Source organism: Chroicocephalus ridibundus, chromosome 1, assembly GCF_963924245.1.
Source record: "Chroicocephalus ridibundus chromosome 1, bChrRid1.1, whole genome shotgun sequence".
Lineage (NCBI taxonomy): Eukaryota > Metazoa > Chordata > Aves > Charadriiformes > Laridae > Chroicocephalus > Chroicocephalus ridibundus.
Window position 1 is genome coordinate 99,310,926 of NC_086284.1, and position 19,900 is coordinate 99,330,825.

At 42.6% G+C, this 19,900-nt stretch overlaps 1 protein-coding gene across 7 annotated transcripts in view; it reads right to left on the reverse strand.

Moving 5' to 3' along the window:
- The window catches only part of SLC37A1 (solute carrier family 37 member 1), a 38,747-nt gene extending 25,218 nt beyond the window's left edge, over positions 1-13,529 (reverse strand). Inside the window, exons 1-8 of one of the 7 annotated variants that reach the window (XM_063344895.1) lie at positions 13,458-13,529; positions 12,320-12,384; positions 9,040-9,321; positions 7,271-7,352; positions 6,308-6,431; positions 4,301-4,379; positions 3,292-3,427; positions 1,680-1,756 (exon numbers count right to left, since the gene is read on the reverse strand). In XM_063344895.1, the coding sequence (XP_063200965.1) occupies positions 1,680-1,756; positions 3,292-3,427; positions 4,301-4,379; positions 6,308-6,431; positions 7,271-7,352; positions 9,040-9,095 (554 nt within the window). In that variant the 5' untranslated portion in view covers positions 9,096-9,321; positions 12,320-12,384; positions 13,458-13,529. Of the gene's footprint in view, positions 1-1,679; positions 1,757-3,291; positions 3,428-4,300; positions 4,380-6,307; positions 6,432-7,270; positions 7,353-9,039; positions 9,322-12,302; positions 12,927-13,077; positions 13,215-13,457 lie in introns of those variants that run through there. The other 6 variants (XM_063344905.1, XM_063344879.1, XM_063344908.1 and 3 more) reach the window with 6 other exon arrangements.
- Positions 13,530-19,900: the final 6,371 nt, after the last annotated feature.

Below are 19,900 nucleotides of genomic sequence, written 5' to 3' on the forward strand. Positions count from 1 at the left end.
CTTTAACTGACCACTTCTTTATGCTAGTCTTTCATCTGGCAATTTCAAGGAACCCAAATATTAATAGAAGTGTTCTAAATAGTCTGTGTATGACAGAACTCATCCTACATTTGATGGCACCACTCGGGTTTGCTTATTTCTGGGTAGAGTTTCTTTAATAGAAACAAGTATGCAGATGTTGCATAGCATATGCACACTAAGTCTGATGCTTCTGGGAATGAAAGTCCTCCTGGAAACACACTGCACCGATAATCTCATGCTTTTAGGATACGTTAGACTTATCATGCAGAAGAAAACAATCTGTACAGGATAGGTAGGGCAAATTCAGTATTTTCTGATCACGTTGTGGACTTGCTAGGCACTAGTAGAAGATAACACCTGCACAAGCTTGGCTAACAGACACATCAAATTGCTGTCTGCCTGGAAATCCCAGATTAGAGCTGCTGTAAATAGGCTCCAGCTGAGCTAACCTAAACCACAAAAATCCTACTGAAATCATGACAGTTAGCAATTTGGTTTTTTCCTCATAAGTCATGGGAAAACTGCCTTGCTCTCAGCTGGAGTTTACCTGGAGCAACCTAATTTGAACTAAACCAAATCTTTTCTTTTGGCTGAAGACAAGATCCAAGAGGTCTGCTCACGTTTCACAGAATTTGTAGCAAAATGAAAACAAGAACCAGATCACTGACATTCAAACCAGAGCCTTACCCACCAGTCCACTATGCAGCCTCCTAGAAGTAAAGGCTGTTGCTTTTGCACAAAGCAAAATATGAATAAACCTATTTATTTTGCACAGACTTACCAATTTCGTTCAGTACTGTATGACTGATGGTTATCATTCTCTGTTTTGTAACATTCACCAAAAAGGCTGCAGGGACTATGGAAAACTAGTTTGAGCCTACATCTTCTTAACTATCCCGTGATTTTATATAGAAAGCATATACTTTATTGTTGCATGTCCTTCTCTTGAGACAATTGACAATAATTTTCATTCAATGGTATGTGTCTACAATGGATGCCACTACAGCAGCATTACTACTTGTATCAACCATTATCAGAGCCAATGGATTTAGCATGCAAAATTTATGGAAAACTCCTGTATGATATGACAATAGACATAATGAGTGATCTCTATATAGGATTAAGGGTGAAAAAAAAAAAAGATGATTTAAAGAAAGTGATAAAAAGTTAAATCCGATGTCATACTTATTTTATTTTTTTAATTAAATTTTCAAGTTTCTGTAAGTGTGTTAGAAAAAGAGACATTAGACAAAAAGACACTTTTAGAGTTGCACCCTGACAACTACTTTGAAACACAAATGAAAACACAAATTCCACATTAAAATGGCATAATAACAGCCTTTATTAAAAGTGGGTTTAGACTGTTAATATTTGCAGGAATTATTCTTAATTCAGTTCTGAAATATTTCATCTGAAAAATTAAACATCAGACTAAAGAGCTACCACAGAACACTGTTTTGATATGAGAGAGAATATTTCAAACTGATACAAACTAATCAGTGTAACAAAGAAAATTCCTCTCAAGGATCTACCTAACTGCTTGTTTCATCCCAAAAAAAACCACTGAAGCAAAAGAAAGATATTTAATTTGACTATAATATTACAGCCCAGAACGTGTTGATTTGTACTTCCAAAACTTTGGATTACGTATTATTTACCTTCCTTTTCCAAACCAGTTGCCAATACATGTAACGACACTCGGCCAGCCAGTGGTTTGCACCAACCCATTAGCTATCTGAAAGTATATAAAAATAATAATAAATAAACATACCCTATAATAAGTCAGGTTCCTACACAATTCCTGCCGAGTGCTGCATTGGGAAAAGGAAGCCTAAACAAATGCTTTGAATTTAGAAATTGAGTAGGGGGTTTTCAAAGCATTCTTTTCCTAGGATAAACAAGTTACAATTTTTTGCAAAGATTCCTCCCACTGCCTACATCTCTCCAATTATTTCATGATTTAAACCACAAAAAATTGTAAATCGATCACATGCTTACCAAAAATCACATTACGCTGAACAGAGAAATGAATTCCCCATGCCCAAACAGCAACATACTACTACTTATCTCAAATTGAACATAAAGCAAAGCATGTTTGCAATCAAAGTGGAAAAAAAGAAAATGTTAGGGGAGGCTGCATAACTTTGAATACTAACTTTAAAATGCTTAACAGGCACTTGTAAATAAACTGAGAAGAGAAACTTAACTTACTATACTCAGGCTGAAGTAAGAGCTATTTCAGCCTCCATGTTGCACAGACCATAACCCTAGCTCATCTCACCTCCTAAAAAGCTCCCTATCTAGAGTTACACATTAACACAAAGATCAGAACACAATAATTCACGCGTACAACCAGCATTTGAACATGCAACGAAACAACCTCACTCTACCCAACAAAAACCAATTAGGCTGGTGGTGCGAGACCACCCTTGGTATTACAGAACTCAGTGAGCACACCAGGCAGTGCGGCACTGGTACAGACAGTTAGCTTAATCCTAAAGGAGCCAGCTCCTGTCTTGGAAACCACATAAGCCAAGAGGGCTGGGGCAGTGACACGGTTAAATGGATGACTTGGTGAAATGGTTATAAAAGCTTGCAGTACCCAAGTTAGTATCGCTGCATGCCGCGTTGCACAATGCCATGCAGACGTGTCAGCGGTGAAAGTGCTGCTGCAATAACACAAAGGAAGCAGCAGTGCAAGGCGCAGACCTGTCCAAAATGACTCACGAGTGCTAACTATATCCTGGTCCTGAGCTAAATTCCACATCACGTCGATGCTAAATATTCTTGTGACGCCTGATTAGATCTACAAGCGCTCTGAAAAATCCCACACAATGAATCTCGTTACAGAAGCTGCCTGTTCTCAGCCACACCAATGTGGGAGACTGTTCATCATTAGCAGCATAAATGTAATTTTCCTGCAGAGAAAGCCAGGATGCGTCACTCAGGTCTTGGCAGACTGACAAAAGTAAATACATTTGTTTTAAAACTCACCCACATTTAAGCTTGCAAAGATTTGATCACTGATTTGACACAGACTGAAACGCTTTAATTTGTTTTCAAAGATTTCTTCCACAAAAAAAACATTTTTCAAAAATAAAACCTGGGGCTATCCACTCTATCATTTCTGCCTGTCATCAATGACAACGTATGCCAGCATTTACATCCTCCCGTCCAACCACTAATCACTGTTTGCAACTGAAAAAACCCCTAATACAACACTAAACAGCACCATGGAAACTCGGAGTATCTAAATAACATCGTGCCTACCTGGGCCATTATGTAAAACCACAGATTATGTATATTATAGAAATAACCCAATCCAAACATTGCAGTGAAGAATCCACTAGCAAGCATCCCGACTGTCAGATAGTACCGGATAGGCAGCCGTTCTCCTATTATTCCACTGGGAATGTGGAAGGAAATAAAAAGAAAGGTGACGATTAAAAATCAGATCATACCCCAAGCCTTCACAAATAAAGAATATTTTTGTGTTGTTTAATTCTGGTTGAGGAGAAACTTTACTGGTAACTGCTGTTCATCTGCAGTACGTGAGCAATTTTTAGCACTTGACAGGAAAAAACAACAAACATTTCATGCTCCCTAATTGCTAAGTGCTGACATCCGCACAACCATCTTTTGGGGAGATACTCTCCTGGAGCACGTTGGAAGCTATTTACTTACATCGTCACTTTCCAAATGACCTGTAAGGTGCGACGTGTCTCCAGCAATTTAAAGTGAGACTTGTCTCCCTTGCTAATGATTCTAGTTAGGAAGGTTCTGGTTTTAGTCAATAAAAAGATTCATCTCCAAATGGTAGCTAATACTGCACATCTTAATATGGGTTTGTTATTATTTTTAGGAGGTGTGTGCTTCTGTCCTTTGACTACAGAGAAAGCCAGGACAATCAGCGTAGTCTACATGAGCAAGCTGGAGACTGATAAAGTTTGGCAACATATATTCCAGCATATAGTCCTTCGTATGCAATATGAAGGAACGACAGGCTCAGTTGTCAGTTGTAAAGCATTCCTGCACAAGACAGTCAGGACAGGGGCGGGTAGGGAAGCTTCCTATGAACCAAAAGCTATGATACCACTGGGGACTCAGGATGATGCATTTTCTTCCACAGCAACTAGCACAGAGGTGGGATAATTACATCCAAGTTCTCACTCTCTTCACCAGAAACATTAGAGCAGGAAAGGACAATATCTCAGAAGCGGTACAGCCTCATATACTAACAGTAAGCCATGAAGCAGGTTTCCAAGAGAGTAAGATTTACCTTAAATACATTCCAATTGCATACGCACACAGAAATGAGTAATCCAGTGCTCCCAGTAACTGTTTGTAGTTGTTCTTATCTAAGAATAATCATCAAAACAAACTGTCAGTTTAAATGTACCAGTAACTTCCCAACCATTTTTACATATTACAAGAAAAATGTAAGCGGACATGCACTGACTTTTAATTTTCAAAGGGCACTCTTAGACTTAAGTATCCATTTTGCAAAACACATTTTATTTAACAAAAAACCCAAACCAAAACAAAAAAAAACCCCTAACACCTCTACAACTGATTATTTTGTCTGTAGCACATTAGGAAAATATTGGTAGGCCCATTCTTAATTCCACCTTATTCAAAACAGAATTTTGAAAGAGAAGAAACATCAGTTATTAATGAGGTGCCCCTTTCTTATAAGTCCTTAGACAAAAGAAACCCCAAACTTTTATGGACTTTGTTAAAAGTGGAAAGATGTGTTGCAAACGTGTGAGGTCCTAACAGTCAAAATCATCATATAGATCCATCATATAGGTTTTTAAGGAATCAGCTTAATATATATATTTTTTTTAAATGGTTAAAGCCTTTTGCATTTCATTTTCCAACTACTCCTAAGGCACAGAGATAGAAGTCCTGTTTATAAAAAACCAACCAGGGCTCTGCTCTGTACAGCAAATGACCAGAATGACAACTAAATGGAACTTGTCAGCAGGATGGAGGGAGCAGGAGGGACTCCACCCAGACAGAAACACCAAGTCTAGTCTCAAAGAGACCTGAGCTCATACCAAGAAAGCCAGTTTGTGTATTTGCAAGGCGCCACAATTCCCATTGACTTTGGGAATAAAGAGTCAGAGTTATTAGAGCATTCGTTCTTTCAGTGTTACTCCCAGCCGGCCAGCTTTCCTGCCCGAAAAGAGAGCTGAAACAAGAAGTCTGGAGTGTCATCCCAAGGGGGTAGCTTTGCAATAATCTGTGTGTTTATGGAAAAAGGAGGACACTGGAGCTCAGAAGTCTGCATTAGGAAAGCTAACTAGTATTTTTGACGAGCAACCTCAGTCTCCCCTTGTCCAGGGACAAGACCCAACAACTAAGTTTAACTGCGTCCCAATACATTTGGAAACCTGTGGGACTAAGTCATTTCAGTAGACTGATTACCTTACACCAGGCAGTTAATACACAGAATTTTGTCCACAGAAAATCCAGAGCTCAGATCTTCAATTATCTTTGAACAGAGTAGGACTTTTTTTTTTTAATTGCTAATTAAAGAATAATTAGAACGGATGGCTAGATAGACTGGAATAGACTGGCACATTGACAGAATGGACTATTCTACTTCACTGATGTTCTTGGTAGTGATAAAAGTGTCAAGGAATGATTCAGAACCTCTATTAAATTCAAATACAATTAAATTCAAGTTTAATTGTAAGTAGGAAAATATTTAAGTGAAAGGCCAGGTTCATAAGCTATTCAGTAAATTGTCAACTCTATTCTGCAGTAAAGTCTCCCATTTTTCTCCATTAAAATGGGAAGAAAAATATTCTTTCTGGCAGATAAGGACTCTGAAAAATTCCAATTTAGATAAACACCAAGTAATTTCCTTTAAATGATTGTTGGACCTTGCGTTAAAACAGCAGAAAATTATAGTGATTTATTTTATTCTTCACCCTTTTTTTCCTTAATAGACAATTTAAAGACAAATCCCATTTTCTGACTGAAAACTGATGTACTGAAACTATCTCAAAGCTATAAACAGGTAAAATAATGTCAGTTGTTTAAGTGATTTAAGTAGGAAAGATACCATAAGGTAAGTTCACAACTTAACTTTTCTTTGGGAAAAAACATCAGTGAGAACATGGAAAACAAAACACCCCTCCCATACACATCTCCTGAATCCCCCCACACATGAAGAAATAGCAAGAGAGGCAAATAACCTAATTATGAATATCAGCTCATTATTACGAAAGGAAAAAAAAACAAAAAAACCCCACAAAACCAAGAAAACAACCCTTACCAAATGGTTCCCAACCGCACTGAGATACATTAGACAGCTTTTTGACAGGCTGAATCCGAGCAGCATATTCTTTGTAGTTGAGTTCAACTTCATGTGGAGCAGCGCAATGCTTATGCAGCTCTCCCTGATACAGAAAGGAAATTTGAAAATGGAAAATACACTTGTGGCTGTTAATCCCCATACAGCAACAAATTTAACAATTCTAGCTCTATATGAACCTGTGTCAAACCCACTGAAATCAGTAAAATTGTTAGCTGTTATTAACGGCTCGGTATTTTGCTGGATGAAGCCACCATCACATGAAAGAGTAATTATGTGGTTAGAAACAACGTGTTACAGTGAGCTGATGTTTCTGATAATGCAGAATTTCAAAATTCTTCACTAACATCAAGCTACTTTGCCCATTGTTACTCATCCATTGTATACAATACAGCCCTGAGGGATTTGATTTGTGTTTGGCAAGTTATACAGGTCAAAGATTATAACCTAACAACTCTAGAATTAGATAATATTTTGCCACCAGCTCCACTGGCAACAGAGTCCCAAGTGTGCAGACAACTATGACTATGATGCTCAACAGTACTTTGAACAGCCCTGTACATGCCAATAGAATTTTATCACATTTGTCTCATCAGTTATGAGCAACTTTTCTTAAACATATGAATGCAAACCTCTAAACTCTTAAATATCTATAATTAGATTAATTCACTTGAATTAAGTGTAGGCATAGCTGCTTCAAGTCTTAAGCCCAAAGATCAGATGTATATGCAATATGCTAGGTGTGGTCTCACTGAAGTTTACCAAGTGTCACCGTGTATGAGCTTTATCAGTTTTTCATCTTTTAAACCATTCCAAGTTAAAGTTTAACACGGCCTTTCACAAAAGGAAATACTTAAAGAGACAACTACTTCCGTGTTTGACAGGAGTAGAAGGATGTTTAACCAAGGACGCGACCTTGCTTACCTTAACTATACTAATAGGTTTCCTTGATAAATGGAAGCTGGCATACAACAGGAAAGTGAGAGAGAAAATGAAGGCTCTATACCTACAATATAAGAAAAAAAAAAAAAGAGTATTTGAGAATTATTTTTTTCAGATTTACTTTTAGCACTAAGTTACATAAAAACATTACACGTGTCATTGTTAATCTTGGAATAGTGGAAGACAACTTTTTTCTTGTTCTCCAACAGCCTGAAGAACCACCCTAGCAGTTTTGCTGCTTTACAACATCTGCTCTGATCCGGCTTTGGGAGGGAGCCTGTTGGCACACAGGTACGGGCAGGACCACACGGCAGCGCTCTGGAGTCCACAGAGCTGATCTGCCTTGTTTGCAACCTTCCTTTGTGGACTATTAAAAGGCAGTTCAACATTAAACATACTGATAACCAGATTTCACATTTCACTGTCTCCTCCAGTTTTCTGGCAGGATTTGGACATAAATGACAGCTCTGTGAATTGTCAGTTTGGCTACTGTGGGTTATTACTTCTTTCTTTCCTTCCTGCTTTTAGGATTTTGCTTTACTTTTGCCTTCCTCTGTAACAGAGGAAATCGGACATTTCTGGAGATGGACTAAGGGACTGACACTGACTGTGTGTACCGTCAGCTGGAGCACATGAACATAATTAACCAGCTTTGGGATTGGGAAGGAATTTTCCTTTGTACCTCATTGGCATACTTGGGTCTTTCTCTGCAGATCATCTGAATTAAGAGGACAACTCAAATTCCCTGTCACTGCAAGGGTTAAACAAAGATAATCTGATCTATTCTATTCTCTACCTGCAGCATATGTTTCAGTTGCTTAAGGAGGAGAGCGTTTTAGGGATCTGTGCTTTTAACGACATACATACAAAGGTCTGATATCACACAGCCTACTGTTGTCCCTAATTTTTAATTAACCTTTCTCAATCATTTTCTGCCTTATAAACTTTTACAGAATCATAGAATCATAGATTATGATCATAGATTCTATGATCATAACAAGGGTCTTGTTTTATAGTTCTGGCATAATCACATTGACATTAAAAAAGAGCAAGTTATACTGCCAGTTGAGTTATTCACCCCGTAATTGAAGGCATCCTCACAAGTGATAAAACTGAAATGACTTTGTTCTTGCTGCTCTACTAGAGAAAGCATGTGATAAAATTGCTCAAATGGGAAGTATTTCGTCTTTCATTTGTTATTTTTTTGTTATTCACACACAATTGGCTCAGTATTCTATCTCAGAAAGCACAAGAACTGATGCCATCCAACTTCCAGGATTAGTTTTCCAAAAGGGAAAGGGTTTTGGTTTTGTTTTGGTTTTTTTTAATATTACAGTAGCAAGAACTAAAACTGTAACTCTGTAAGTCTATATTACACATCAAATCATGGAGGAGAAGATACACTTCTGGTTAGGATAAGAAAGCTAACCTTGAGCACCCCCTCCCACCAAAGAGTTTGAAAATAAAAATCTGAAGTTTAACCCTTCAAATACATAACTTGCAAAGAAAAGGACAAAAGGCTTTATTCTCTAGAACACTTGACTAATAAGGGTCTGTCTGGGTTCCCCTAACAAAGTATCTCACTTTTTACATGTCAGCAATATTTACTTTTTAGACAACTGACTATATTTTCTTGCTGTATATATTAAGCAATGAAAAAGCAAAAACAGAACAAGGCAACAGCATCATCTTCCCCAGATACAAACTCACATTGTCCAAACCAAAGATCAGCACCATACTTCAAGACTTACCACTGATCTCGTGTAAATGAAGTGATGAAGCGAATCCCAGGAGGAAGCTGAGCCATCTACTCTGCAACTGGTATCAAGTTTTAGGCAACACAATTATGTACTTGTGACAACGTTATCTGTTCTTCAGAATGCGTGACAAAGATCCTCCCAAAGCTGTGCAATGGTAGGCTGCTAACAAACGTGGAAGATATGCTGCTGAGTTGATCGCCCTGTAGGTTTTCTTCATGTACCTTCAGTCACGACGTGGCAAATTTCTTTGCTCTGCTTTTGTTAATTGCTGATCTTCAAATAAGAGAAGCTGATAAGTAAATATTCTTATTGAGTTATTATAATATTCTCTAATCATAATATTTGAATCAGCAATTATCTATTTCAGGAACAAGTAACTACCATAACTATCCTTCTAGATATTAAAAATGTAATGGAGAACTTTAAGCCAATGTAAATCGCAGCTTTTCCTGAATTTTATCACGTATAATCTATTTTGAGAAATCAGCATAGTATAAAGCAGTAGGGACAATAGGAAAAGATGCACTTACAACATGATCCAAAACCAGCTGACATCAAAGCACTCTGCTTTTGTTCCAGAAAGACTACAAATAGGCAATTCCCCACTGTACAAAGATCTATTTTAACACATCAGAAACATTAATGAGGTTGAAATTCGTTCAAAAACAACTGTAGTGTTTTCAGCCCAGAATAGAGACTTCAGTTTGAGAGTGGGGGCAGCTGAACAATGCTGCCAGCAGGGCTTCACCAGCACTTCCTCTTCCAGCCTGATTTCCCTCTCCTAGTACCAGTGCTGCACAAAGCACCACACCGTCAGATAAATTTGTAAAAGAGAAAAAAAAAAAAAGTTTTTTCACCGCTTGAGCTCCCTACACCAGCTCATCCAGCATAAGGGAGAAGGCAGGCTCACACTGTACGTGACATGCACGGAAGGGTGAGCCTGTCGCAGCATCAGTTCAGTTGGTTTTAAAATGTTGTAGAGTTCCTCCTGTTTATTCAAATTTGGGCCAAAGCCCCTCAACAGAAAAAGATGCACAGTACCCTTTATTACAGGCACTGCATGAGGGACTAGCTGCACTGTTACTTCGCAGCAAGTCTGAGACAACTGTTGAGTGACACGACAACAGGCACTGTAGGCAAAAGGTGTGACTGCAACTCGTGCGTGCAAGCCAAGCCTCCCTGTGCGCTAACAGTAGAGTCACCGCAGCGGGATGCCAAATAACACACCGGGGTCTGCAACATAACCCCTACCCTCCTGTTTAGCCCAGCTAGAGGGCTTAACGCCAGCACCAGCCACTGCCATGTGGCTGGATGGGAAGCTGGTAGGATAACAGGACTAGCTCTCCTGGCAAACCCCGGCAGGTGAGCCAAAACAAACTCTCCTTTGAAGAAAGCACACTTGCCAAGACGAAGGGCTTGTCTTAGCCTGGGAACTTCAGAGGCTGCCACTGGGCAGGCAGAGGTGTGAACCTCTCTCCTCTCATCTTTATTCCCCCATCTTACTACAGAAAGCAAGCCTACTCCTCCTCAGCCAGCTGAATGACAACATCAAACAGTATCTGCTGTGTCAAAGCTGGCAACTTGAACGCTTCACTATCCACATAGGCTTTTTTCCCAAGAAAGGAGGAAAACTAGTACCTCCTCATGTAACAGAGTATCCCATCAAAAAATCAAGGATCTGCTCCCTTATGTTAACACATTTTTGTCATACCTTTAATTTTTCCACAGTGGCCTGGTTCAGCTTGACACCTTCCTCCCCTAAAAGTGAATTGACTTGCTAATCTCGTTTGGCATGTTCCACCTCCTCCCCCAGGCCCTGAATCAGGTATCTGGTTGTGCAATTATCAGCAAACACCAAAATCATTCCCACCCAACCCGAGCTTCCCGCCCTCTCTGTGAGGCTGCAGAGGTTAGGGAAAGTGCAACCCTATGCTCTCCTGCCCTCTCCCACCCCCAGCTGCAGGTCCCTGCCTCCCTCTGTGTGAGACCTGGTAGTCATACAGCCATGGTTCACGGGTGGCTGATCCATCAGAAAACATGCCCTGAAAAACAGCTTGTCCAACAGAGAATATTAACTCACTCTGTCGCCACCAAACTGCTACATAAGATGAATCCAAAGCAGCAGGGACTAAAGGTGGGACTGCCCCTTACAGCCACAGCCAGCTAGTTAGGTCAGCTAACTCTTAATTTCAAACCAACAACTGCCTGTCAGTAATTTTGTGTCAGGTTGAAGTGAGCTGTGGATAGCTCCAGTGGGATAAGAAAGGTAGGAAGAAAAAGAGGTGGGCACAAGCAGCCCAGAATAGGGGTGAACTTTTCTTACAGCAGTAACAGATCCGTTTCAGGGTGATCCCAAACCCCCTTTCCCCTCTCTCACACTTATCCCAAACACCAAAAGTATTACTTAACTGACCCCACTTTAGGTGAGCAGACAGAAGTATCTACTAGGAAAAAAGTGAGAGTCCAGCAAAGAACAAAGATCCGATGTCATAAATCTCTTTAAACAGTTCCCTTAAAATATAATGGGACACGTCAATTGTCATCACAGAAAAGTAATTGTTTAGCAAGTTACTATTTAACAGCTTTAGTGTAAGCAGAAAAAGACTTCACACGTCTTGCAAAAAGGTGGTTTCAATGCTAGTGGTCACACAAGGCTGCACATCTGTGCACCTGCTGCACAGACCATACTCACACCAGTTTCCTAACAGCGTATCCTGGCCGTAAATCCCGAGTCACAAGGCCCCAGCAAAGACGACTGGACTACGAGCAGCATTTAGGGAACTAACGCTATATGACAGGGGCTGATTTCATCTGCTGCAGGCAGAGACCCCCGAGGCCTCATTTACTGATCAGCAGCTTACCTCTGTCACCATATATCCATAAGTTCCTCTAACGTTCACGGGCTTTTAATAAAATAAATAAAACTTCCTCCACAAAAGCAAAGAAACTTGTGGCAATAAGACTTGTGATAACAGGTTATAAAGATCACATCCTGCTGTAGATTAAACCAGACTTTAAAACCAAACTATTCTTCAGAAATTACATTAACAGGCTACAACGCAAAACTGGTAGTATACCAATACATCCTTTATATTTTTGTTCTACTAACGAAGCCCAAGGACAAACTCCAATCACTCAAACCGGTTTCACATTCTTTTCATTTTCAGCAACTCCTTTACCTGACAGTGCCAACAAATAACTCTCGCTTCCTCCTTGTTGCCCTGCAACGTGTACAGCAGTATTCCAGTACTTACTTCGAATCCATATTTACCTTCCAAACTTCGCATCGCTTCTTCAGGCTTCCCACTGCGCTAGCCGAAAAACGCAGCTCCCTCCCTGTTTCAGGGAAACAGTCAATTGCCACCGGCTTTTACCACCCCCGGGTACTGCCAACCCTGTCCCCTGCCCCGGGAGGGCTGACGTTAATCCTGCGTACGCAGAGACAGCCCGAGCCCTCACCAGGGTGTCCTCAAGGACTCGGAAGGGCCTTTGGACACAGGCAGATCAAGTGGCAGACTGTGGGTGACACCCGGCAGCGCCGGCACCTGAGCCACGGGCTGCCAAATCCACCGGCCATAGACCTCAAATGGCCGTTATCTCCTTCCATTTCACACGGAAAGCACACAATTACTCCCCTCCGCTACCAACGAAACCCAAGGGCGTGCCCCCAAAAGCACTCCTCCCCGGGACCGGGGCCTGACCCCGCCGGCCGGGGCGGCGGCAGGGGGTCTCTCGCAGCCTCGGGGAAATAAGCGGGGGAAAGCGAGACAAAGGGTGAAGGAAAGAAAGCGGAGAGCCGGGGGCGGCAGCTGGGGAGGCGGACGCCTGAGCCCCGGCAGCCGCCTTCCCGAGAGCCGGGGCCGGCGCCCCCGGGCAGCCCCGCGGGGAAAGGGGCCACTGCCGCCACCGCCGCCGCACAAGGCGGGAAGCGGCGTCGCCGCCCCCGCTCCGCCTCCGCCGCCGGCACGGCAGGTGCACGGCCGCCTCCCGCCCGCAGAGCCGAGCCGAGCTGAGCTGAGCCTACCCTACCCGGGTCCGCCGCTCTTGCCCTCCCCGCCGCCGGTAGCTTCCTGCTTCCTGCCTGGCCTGCGCGGAGCCCGACGGCCGGGCGCGGCTGCGGATCGCCGGCCGGCCGCGGGAGCTGCGCGGCGGGACCGGTCTGCCCGGGCCCCTCCCCGCCGCGCCGCGGAGGAGGAGGAGGAGGAGGAGGGTGAGGGCGCCCCGCGGAGGCTCTGGGCCGCCTCTGTAAGGGCCGCCGAAGCCTGCAAGGGGGAACCGCTGCCCCCGGCCCGGCCTCCCCCGCCGGCCGCGGCTCCCCGGGCCTCGCCGGTGAGGGGGCGGCGGGGCTGTGGAGAGAAGAGCGGAGCCGCTGGTTGAGCCGGCGCTGCCCGTCGTCCCCGCCGACCCACCTGTCACCCCGGCGGCCTCTCCCGCTCCGCAGCGGCGGCCCGGCGCCCTCTGCGTGGCCCGGCATGGCCGGGGCGATCCCCGTCCCCGGTGGGCGTGCGGAGGTGGCTCACAGCGGGCTGCCCGCCCGAAATAGGCAAGGGTATTTCTGGTGCCAAACGGCAAACGTTAAGAAATCACGCAGCAGCTCACCCGAAAACTGAGGAAAAAAAATCAGTGGCGCTTCTTTAAAAATGAAATAATATATTTGTTTTATTTGCCTTCTGGTTTCCTGATCCTGCAGTGCTTTTTAGTTTTTGGCAACCATACAGATCTCAAAGCTTAGTTACTTACAGAAACGGGTACTTTCAGCTGCAGGTTTATTTCTTTATCATGACCACCTCACACACGCGCATAACCCTACGCTGTTTATTTCATCCAAAACTGTATAGCTGCTAACATTTACCTGGTGCAGGTTTTAATTTATCTGTATAACCAGTTGTCCCCTGTAGAGTGTCACCTGCCTGGCACAAGCAGCTCACCTAAGGCACTTACTGAAAAGCTCAGTTTTATTTTGTGTCTTGCCCTGCCTGTCCCTGGAGGTATTTAAAGGACGGGTAGACTTGGTGCTGAGGGACATGGTTTAGTGGTAGTTTTGTCAGTATTAGGTCGATGGTTGGACTCGATGATCTTAAAGGTCCCTTCCAACACAGACGATTCTTTGATTCTATGCTGCTAATACTAATCAAAGAAACTCTTTGGCTCCCAGAATGGTATTACTGAGGCCCCACATTTCAAACACTTGAGACACCTGCTTGGCGTTGCTCCAGGGCCCCGGTGGCATCTTTCCTTCACTTTCTCCCAGTCAACAAACAAGCGCTTCTCCCTTATAAGAACATTTGCAGAACTGGGGCCTTGGAGTTGCACCAGAGCACTGCAGTGCAGTTGGGTGTTGCACAACCTGCTGCTATTAAGCTTCTCACCGGCAGATGATGTCTCCTGCTCAGGCTGACATCCTTCTAGCTGAGGTGAATCAGAGGTTAAACAGTGAATCAGAAGTTAAAAAAGAGTCTTCACTTCATCTCCCCAAATGCTACGAAGTTCCTACTTGAAAAGCTAATGCACTGCTCTTGATTAGTATCAATCTTATCTAAGGAGATGATTTTGGTTCATAGATAAAAGCAAAAGCCACGACTCAGCATCAAAAGGTCTCACACAGCTGTTACTGAACTGTCCTGCGCAGTATAAGACAAACCACCATTTCGTCCAGTGTCTCAGGAAAGGGACAGTGTTGTCAAAAAGCAACTGCGCACAGTCCCATGTCCCTTGTGAATCCAAAGGAAAAATCATCTGCCCCAAACCCTCGCCAGCTCAGCTGAAATGGATGATGTCCTGAGCAGCATGGCTAAGTTTAGTGACTCTCAGCACCTCGAGGTGGAGCATAAACAGAGATGTCCCACAGCCCCTTTAGCTCTCCACATTTACTGTCCCCTCTGTGATGGTGCATGAAGCCATCAAGGAAATACTTCAAGCCTCGTTATTCTTCTGAGCACATGTATCATGGAAATGCCATGGTCTTACTGAGAGGGCATTTGCTCCCTGGGGTGGAAAAGCACATGCTTAACACCAGATGTAGATGAGGTGGTTACAGCCAGAGCAGAACGTCTATGTATGGTGATGTTTGCCATTTCTGCTGTAGCAACCATTTAGCAGAGACAAAGCTAGACAGGGAATGCTCCTCTAGGAAAAGGGATCTGCATGAATCATGTGGCTGCACTTTTGCACCAGCACGGGAAAGCACCTAGGCACCATTCATTCTGATTGGCGCACACACAGAGATACAAAAATGAAGATTTGTCTCTTTACAGCAGAAAAGGTCAGACCCATCACAGTGCACTTGTGTGTATACATGATTAGCCATCCCAAATTATCACAGCAGCTATCATCATCATGCAGGATCCTCATATTCTTTAAACTGATGTTGGCTTGGCCCTTTTTAAATTCCTTAAAGAATTTATCTTTGCTTGAGTACCTTTCTATCTTCCATTACAAGCAACTTGCAAAAAAGCACAAGCCGAACAGCCACAAAACCCCCTGATATTTTTCCTACTTAAATCAGAAGCTGCGTCTCCCATTAAAATAAAGGTCCCTCCTAATCCCTTCCTCTAAGATCACTGGAACCTGCTGTCTGCCACGCTTGGCACAGCTGCTCTCTCTTATGTGCCAGGGCTGGTCCCCAGCAGCTGCAGTTGCCAGAAGCCCTCAAATCAGTGAGGACACAGAGGGAAGGAGCAGCACGACCTTGTGCTGCTCGCTGCACAACAGCTCTGTTTCCACAGAGTATCAAAGGAAGGCCAGAGGTCCCTCGGAGATAAAATGGGATCTACAGCCAGGAGTAAATGGTTAAAAAACAGAACACAAAAAAATCATTTAATATAACACATGAAAGGATAGTTTGCCAGTTCCTTTCTAGAAGGGAGTACAAATGAAGGATACAGTCCAGTAAATGGTCGTATTGGGTAGCAAGCATGGCAGCAGCTTGGCTTTCTAAGCCTCTGGCAATGTTGATACTAGAGGAAACAGAAAAGGGTGTGTTCTCGTCTGCAAAACCAAACAGAAGTAAAGATGTATGAGTTGACAGATGCTTATGCATGCTTCTGCTGGCCCTTCTCTCAGAAAAGATAATCTCATTTCCCGGCTGACACTTAAATTTTATGTCCAGGGAACAGGAGTGGTGCTCTTAACTCCTCAAGTCCTGACTTAGCAAAACACTTTGCAGTCCGTGGATGTCAGCAGTGTCTTTCCTTTGCTGAAGAGGTGATGCTGGCTGAACAGAGGTCTGAATGCAGACTATTGCGTCCTTGAGCTGATTCATGTGTTTATTTTCTTTCCAGTAAACTGCACAAGTATATTTTATGATCCGTAATTGCACAGATGGACGAGGCTAATCTGTTTAGCCACTGAGTGATCTCTTTGTCTTACGGGATCAGAAAAGTTCATAACTTTTTTACATAATAATGGGTTGTTAAATAGTATTTTACTACATAAAAATCGATATTTACTTAGACTTTATTTCACACAGGTATCAGGATTCTCAGAACTGATATAATCGCAGATTTGAGTTGCATTTATTAGTTTTGCATGCTTTGTTTTCCCAACAGAGCAGCTGGGATATTGTATAAGCAATTCATATCAACACTGGGTGCCATCCAAATATAACCTGCCATCGAGCTTTGGCAGACAAAAAAAAAATAATATCCAAAAGAGCCAAAACAGAAGGAGGCTGCAAAGGCTATGCCTGTACGTGTGGGAAGAGAAGGGTACAGCCCTGCTGTGTCCGTGCTCAGGAAGGGCTGGAGGGCAGCCAGCTGTGGTCTGGGCGCTATCGAGATGAGTTAGCACAGTATGTCCTGCCTGTTGATGAGGAATTTTAGTGCCGGCACGGTGCCACACTAATATGACTACATGGTTTCCAGACTGCTACTTTCATCGCGTCTAGCTTGCCAGAAAGCTAGTGAGAATCACCAGTCAGTAGCTTTAGGAAAAGAGACCAGCGGACAAGACCCCTGTGCCAGCACAGCCTTTTCCCAAGACAGGCCAGGACAGTATCTGAGTAGTAAAGGCTCCTTATGAAGAAAAAACCATATAGAATGTGGAACATGGAGAGGGAGGGGCAGTAAAACTGCCTCCAGGCCTCCTACATAAAAACACATAGGAGACATTTAGGAATAATGGCATTTATTTGAACCCTGTGAGTTGCCTCTCGATCTCTGGTTCCATTCAGAAAACAGATCAGTGGTGATGACTGTGCTACTCTGACTCTCCCCAAGGCTTTCCAGAGGGGTGGACAGTGGGGCTGTTAAATCACCTCATGCTGTCTAAGGAAACATCTATAAAAAAAAGTGATTATAGCAATGGTGGCGTCTGTTGGGGTAGGATCTACTGGAGGGAGTCCTGGGCAAAGCTGCTGCGCATGACCTTTTGCTACAGGGATCAGTGGCCCCTGCAGCTAGGATGGAGGTTCCCTGGTGAGAGATCCAGATCAGCTCATACCTTCAGCCGCCTGCTCACAGAAAAATAACGAAGAATGTACTGAGAATGCAGAATTAAAAAAAACCAAAACAGCCCCAACCAAGCTGTATTATTATAAAAGGAATCTGCAGAACAACATCTAGATCATCTTTCATTACAAAGAAGAACATTTATTTTGAGGAACTTATCTTGAAGAATTTAATTCTGCTTCCAGGAGGAAATGGAAGAGTTTCTCTTGTTACTTTGCCTGTATTTCTACTCTTCTTAGATTGCCTGCAGAGCTGAGTGGAAGTGCAAGAAATGGCTATGGAAACAATGGCTGAGGAGTGCACAGATCAAAATAGGCAGGTAGACTACTGATAGATTTCATTTCTTCGTGCTTGCAGACTTCATCACTGGAGGTAGTTATATAAGAAGGGAGGACTGAGGTATATTTTAATAGAAATCAAATACCAGAACAGTTACAAATACCACAGTAAAATAGAATGCAGATCAGAACAGAGAGCTTACACTAAAGCAATTGCCTTGCAAGTCATGTATGAGAAGATGAAGCGCAAAGGTATTGAAGCTGACAGGAATGAGGAGGCAGCAAATTAGTGCCATCTACCTCAATCGTTTCATTCTTCTCTATTGAATTTATTCTGAGTTACCAGGTTAGGACTTTAGATGGTATGGACAAAAGGATTGGGCTGCTTTCACTTTATGTCATTACAAGATATGCCTAAATAAAGAAGCTTAGGTTTGGGGGTTTATTTAATGAAACAAAACCCACTTTAAGAGATAAGCAGAGAAAAATGTAATATTATCACTGCTTTATTCTTATACTGACCATAAGATTTATCTCATGAATGTCAACTGCTTTCTTGATAGCAGTAGTAGTAATGCTGACTATCATGTAAGTCTTGAGAAAAGACATTAGCAACAATTTCCTAAATGGAATAGAAGTGACCTGTATATATCCCTATTGCACTTTAGTGGAAAAGGGAGACACCATATATAAAAGAAAAACTTGATGATTTTCCCATATGTCTGAAGAATGGAATGCGCTTTGTATTTCAAAATGAGCAGTAAGGTCAGAGAAATGGGAGGCAGGGTATAAACACAGCAGAATGCTTTCCCTTGGATAATTTGCAGGAGGGAACTGAAAGGTTGTGTTTAGCCAAGATGCAAAAAAAGTATTGCTGGTATTTCAAGAATGGCTTTCATACAAACTTTTTTTTCCTAATCATCCCGCCTTTGGGATATCCCAATGTTAATTGTACTTGGAGGAGGCAGCTGTAAACCAAGTGACTAGAAAGGTCATTTACTTGTTTTTCTGACTTGGCTATGAGCACAAAAAGAGGCTATCTTTACTTGGCATGCAAACATACTAAGCAGCTTTCATTTTGCTGTAAAGGGCTTAAAAAGAGTTGTGCGGAGAGAAGTTTCCATTTTGTAAAGGACTTTGACATTTCAGAATCTGGCTTCATTCTGAATTGAACGAAAAAAACCCAATATATTGATGTTAATGACAGTAAATTTCACTTTGCCCACTGTTTGCTCCCATAATCTAAGAAAATATTTTCAATTCCTTAAGTGTGTCTGATAGTATACATTGCAGAATAATAAAAAGACCTGAAATATATATTCCCAAACAAGAACTCCCCGTTAGACCTTATTTTGATTCCCTGATGCAGAATTTTCCTCCAAAAGGCTGATGAAATCAACCTGGTTTATATTAATTTTCAGGAGGAAGAAAGCTGATTCGTTAAGTTTTTTCTGACAATTCCAGTTTACACTTTGCTAGTATCTGGTACTGACCAGTACACTAGACTGTGGTTTTAGCTTTTATATGGAGAAAGATGTAAATGACTATCCTCCAAGAGATAACAAAATATTTCCCAACAGATTTATGTTCTTTAAATTCCTGTCAAAAGACGTACTCTTGCCCAGGTCTTCCCTACCAAAAGCAATAAGCAGTCATTTGCATCTCTGATTTAACCCAGAGCAAAACTCAAACTGACTTGAGTGCCCAAGGACTGGCCCTCACAACGTACCCAGCTCTGTCGGTAACAACTGAAGAGTATGCAAAGTGAGGAAACCAACCTGTGAATCAGGCACATTACCTCCACTCTCCCTATTAATTTTGATGGCAGAATTCAAAAAGGTGGCTCCCTAGAGACACATCGCTGGCTGAGTGGAGAGAAGCTGGTTCACTGAGGCATTGCCCCTGGGAGAAGGATGCATGGCAGGACAGAGCTCCTGGTGGGCAGGAACACCGAAGTGCACCTAGGGTGAATTAAGAAGCGTGCCACCTTTACCACATCAGAGGTAATGTGTGCACTCTGCTGTGTTTTTAGCACCCTTTTGAAGCCAGACACTGATTGCAGCGTAGAGGTGAACAAATAGGTACTGTCATTTCTTATGTTCATTTTGCAATGTGTTTTCAAAGCTT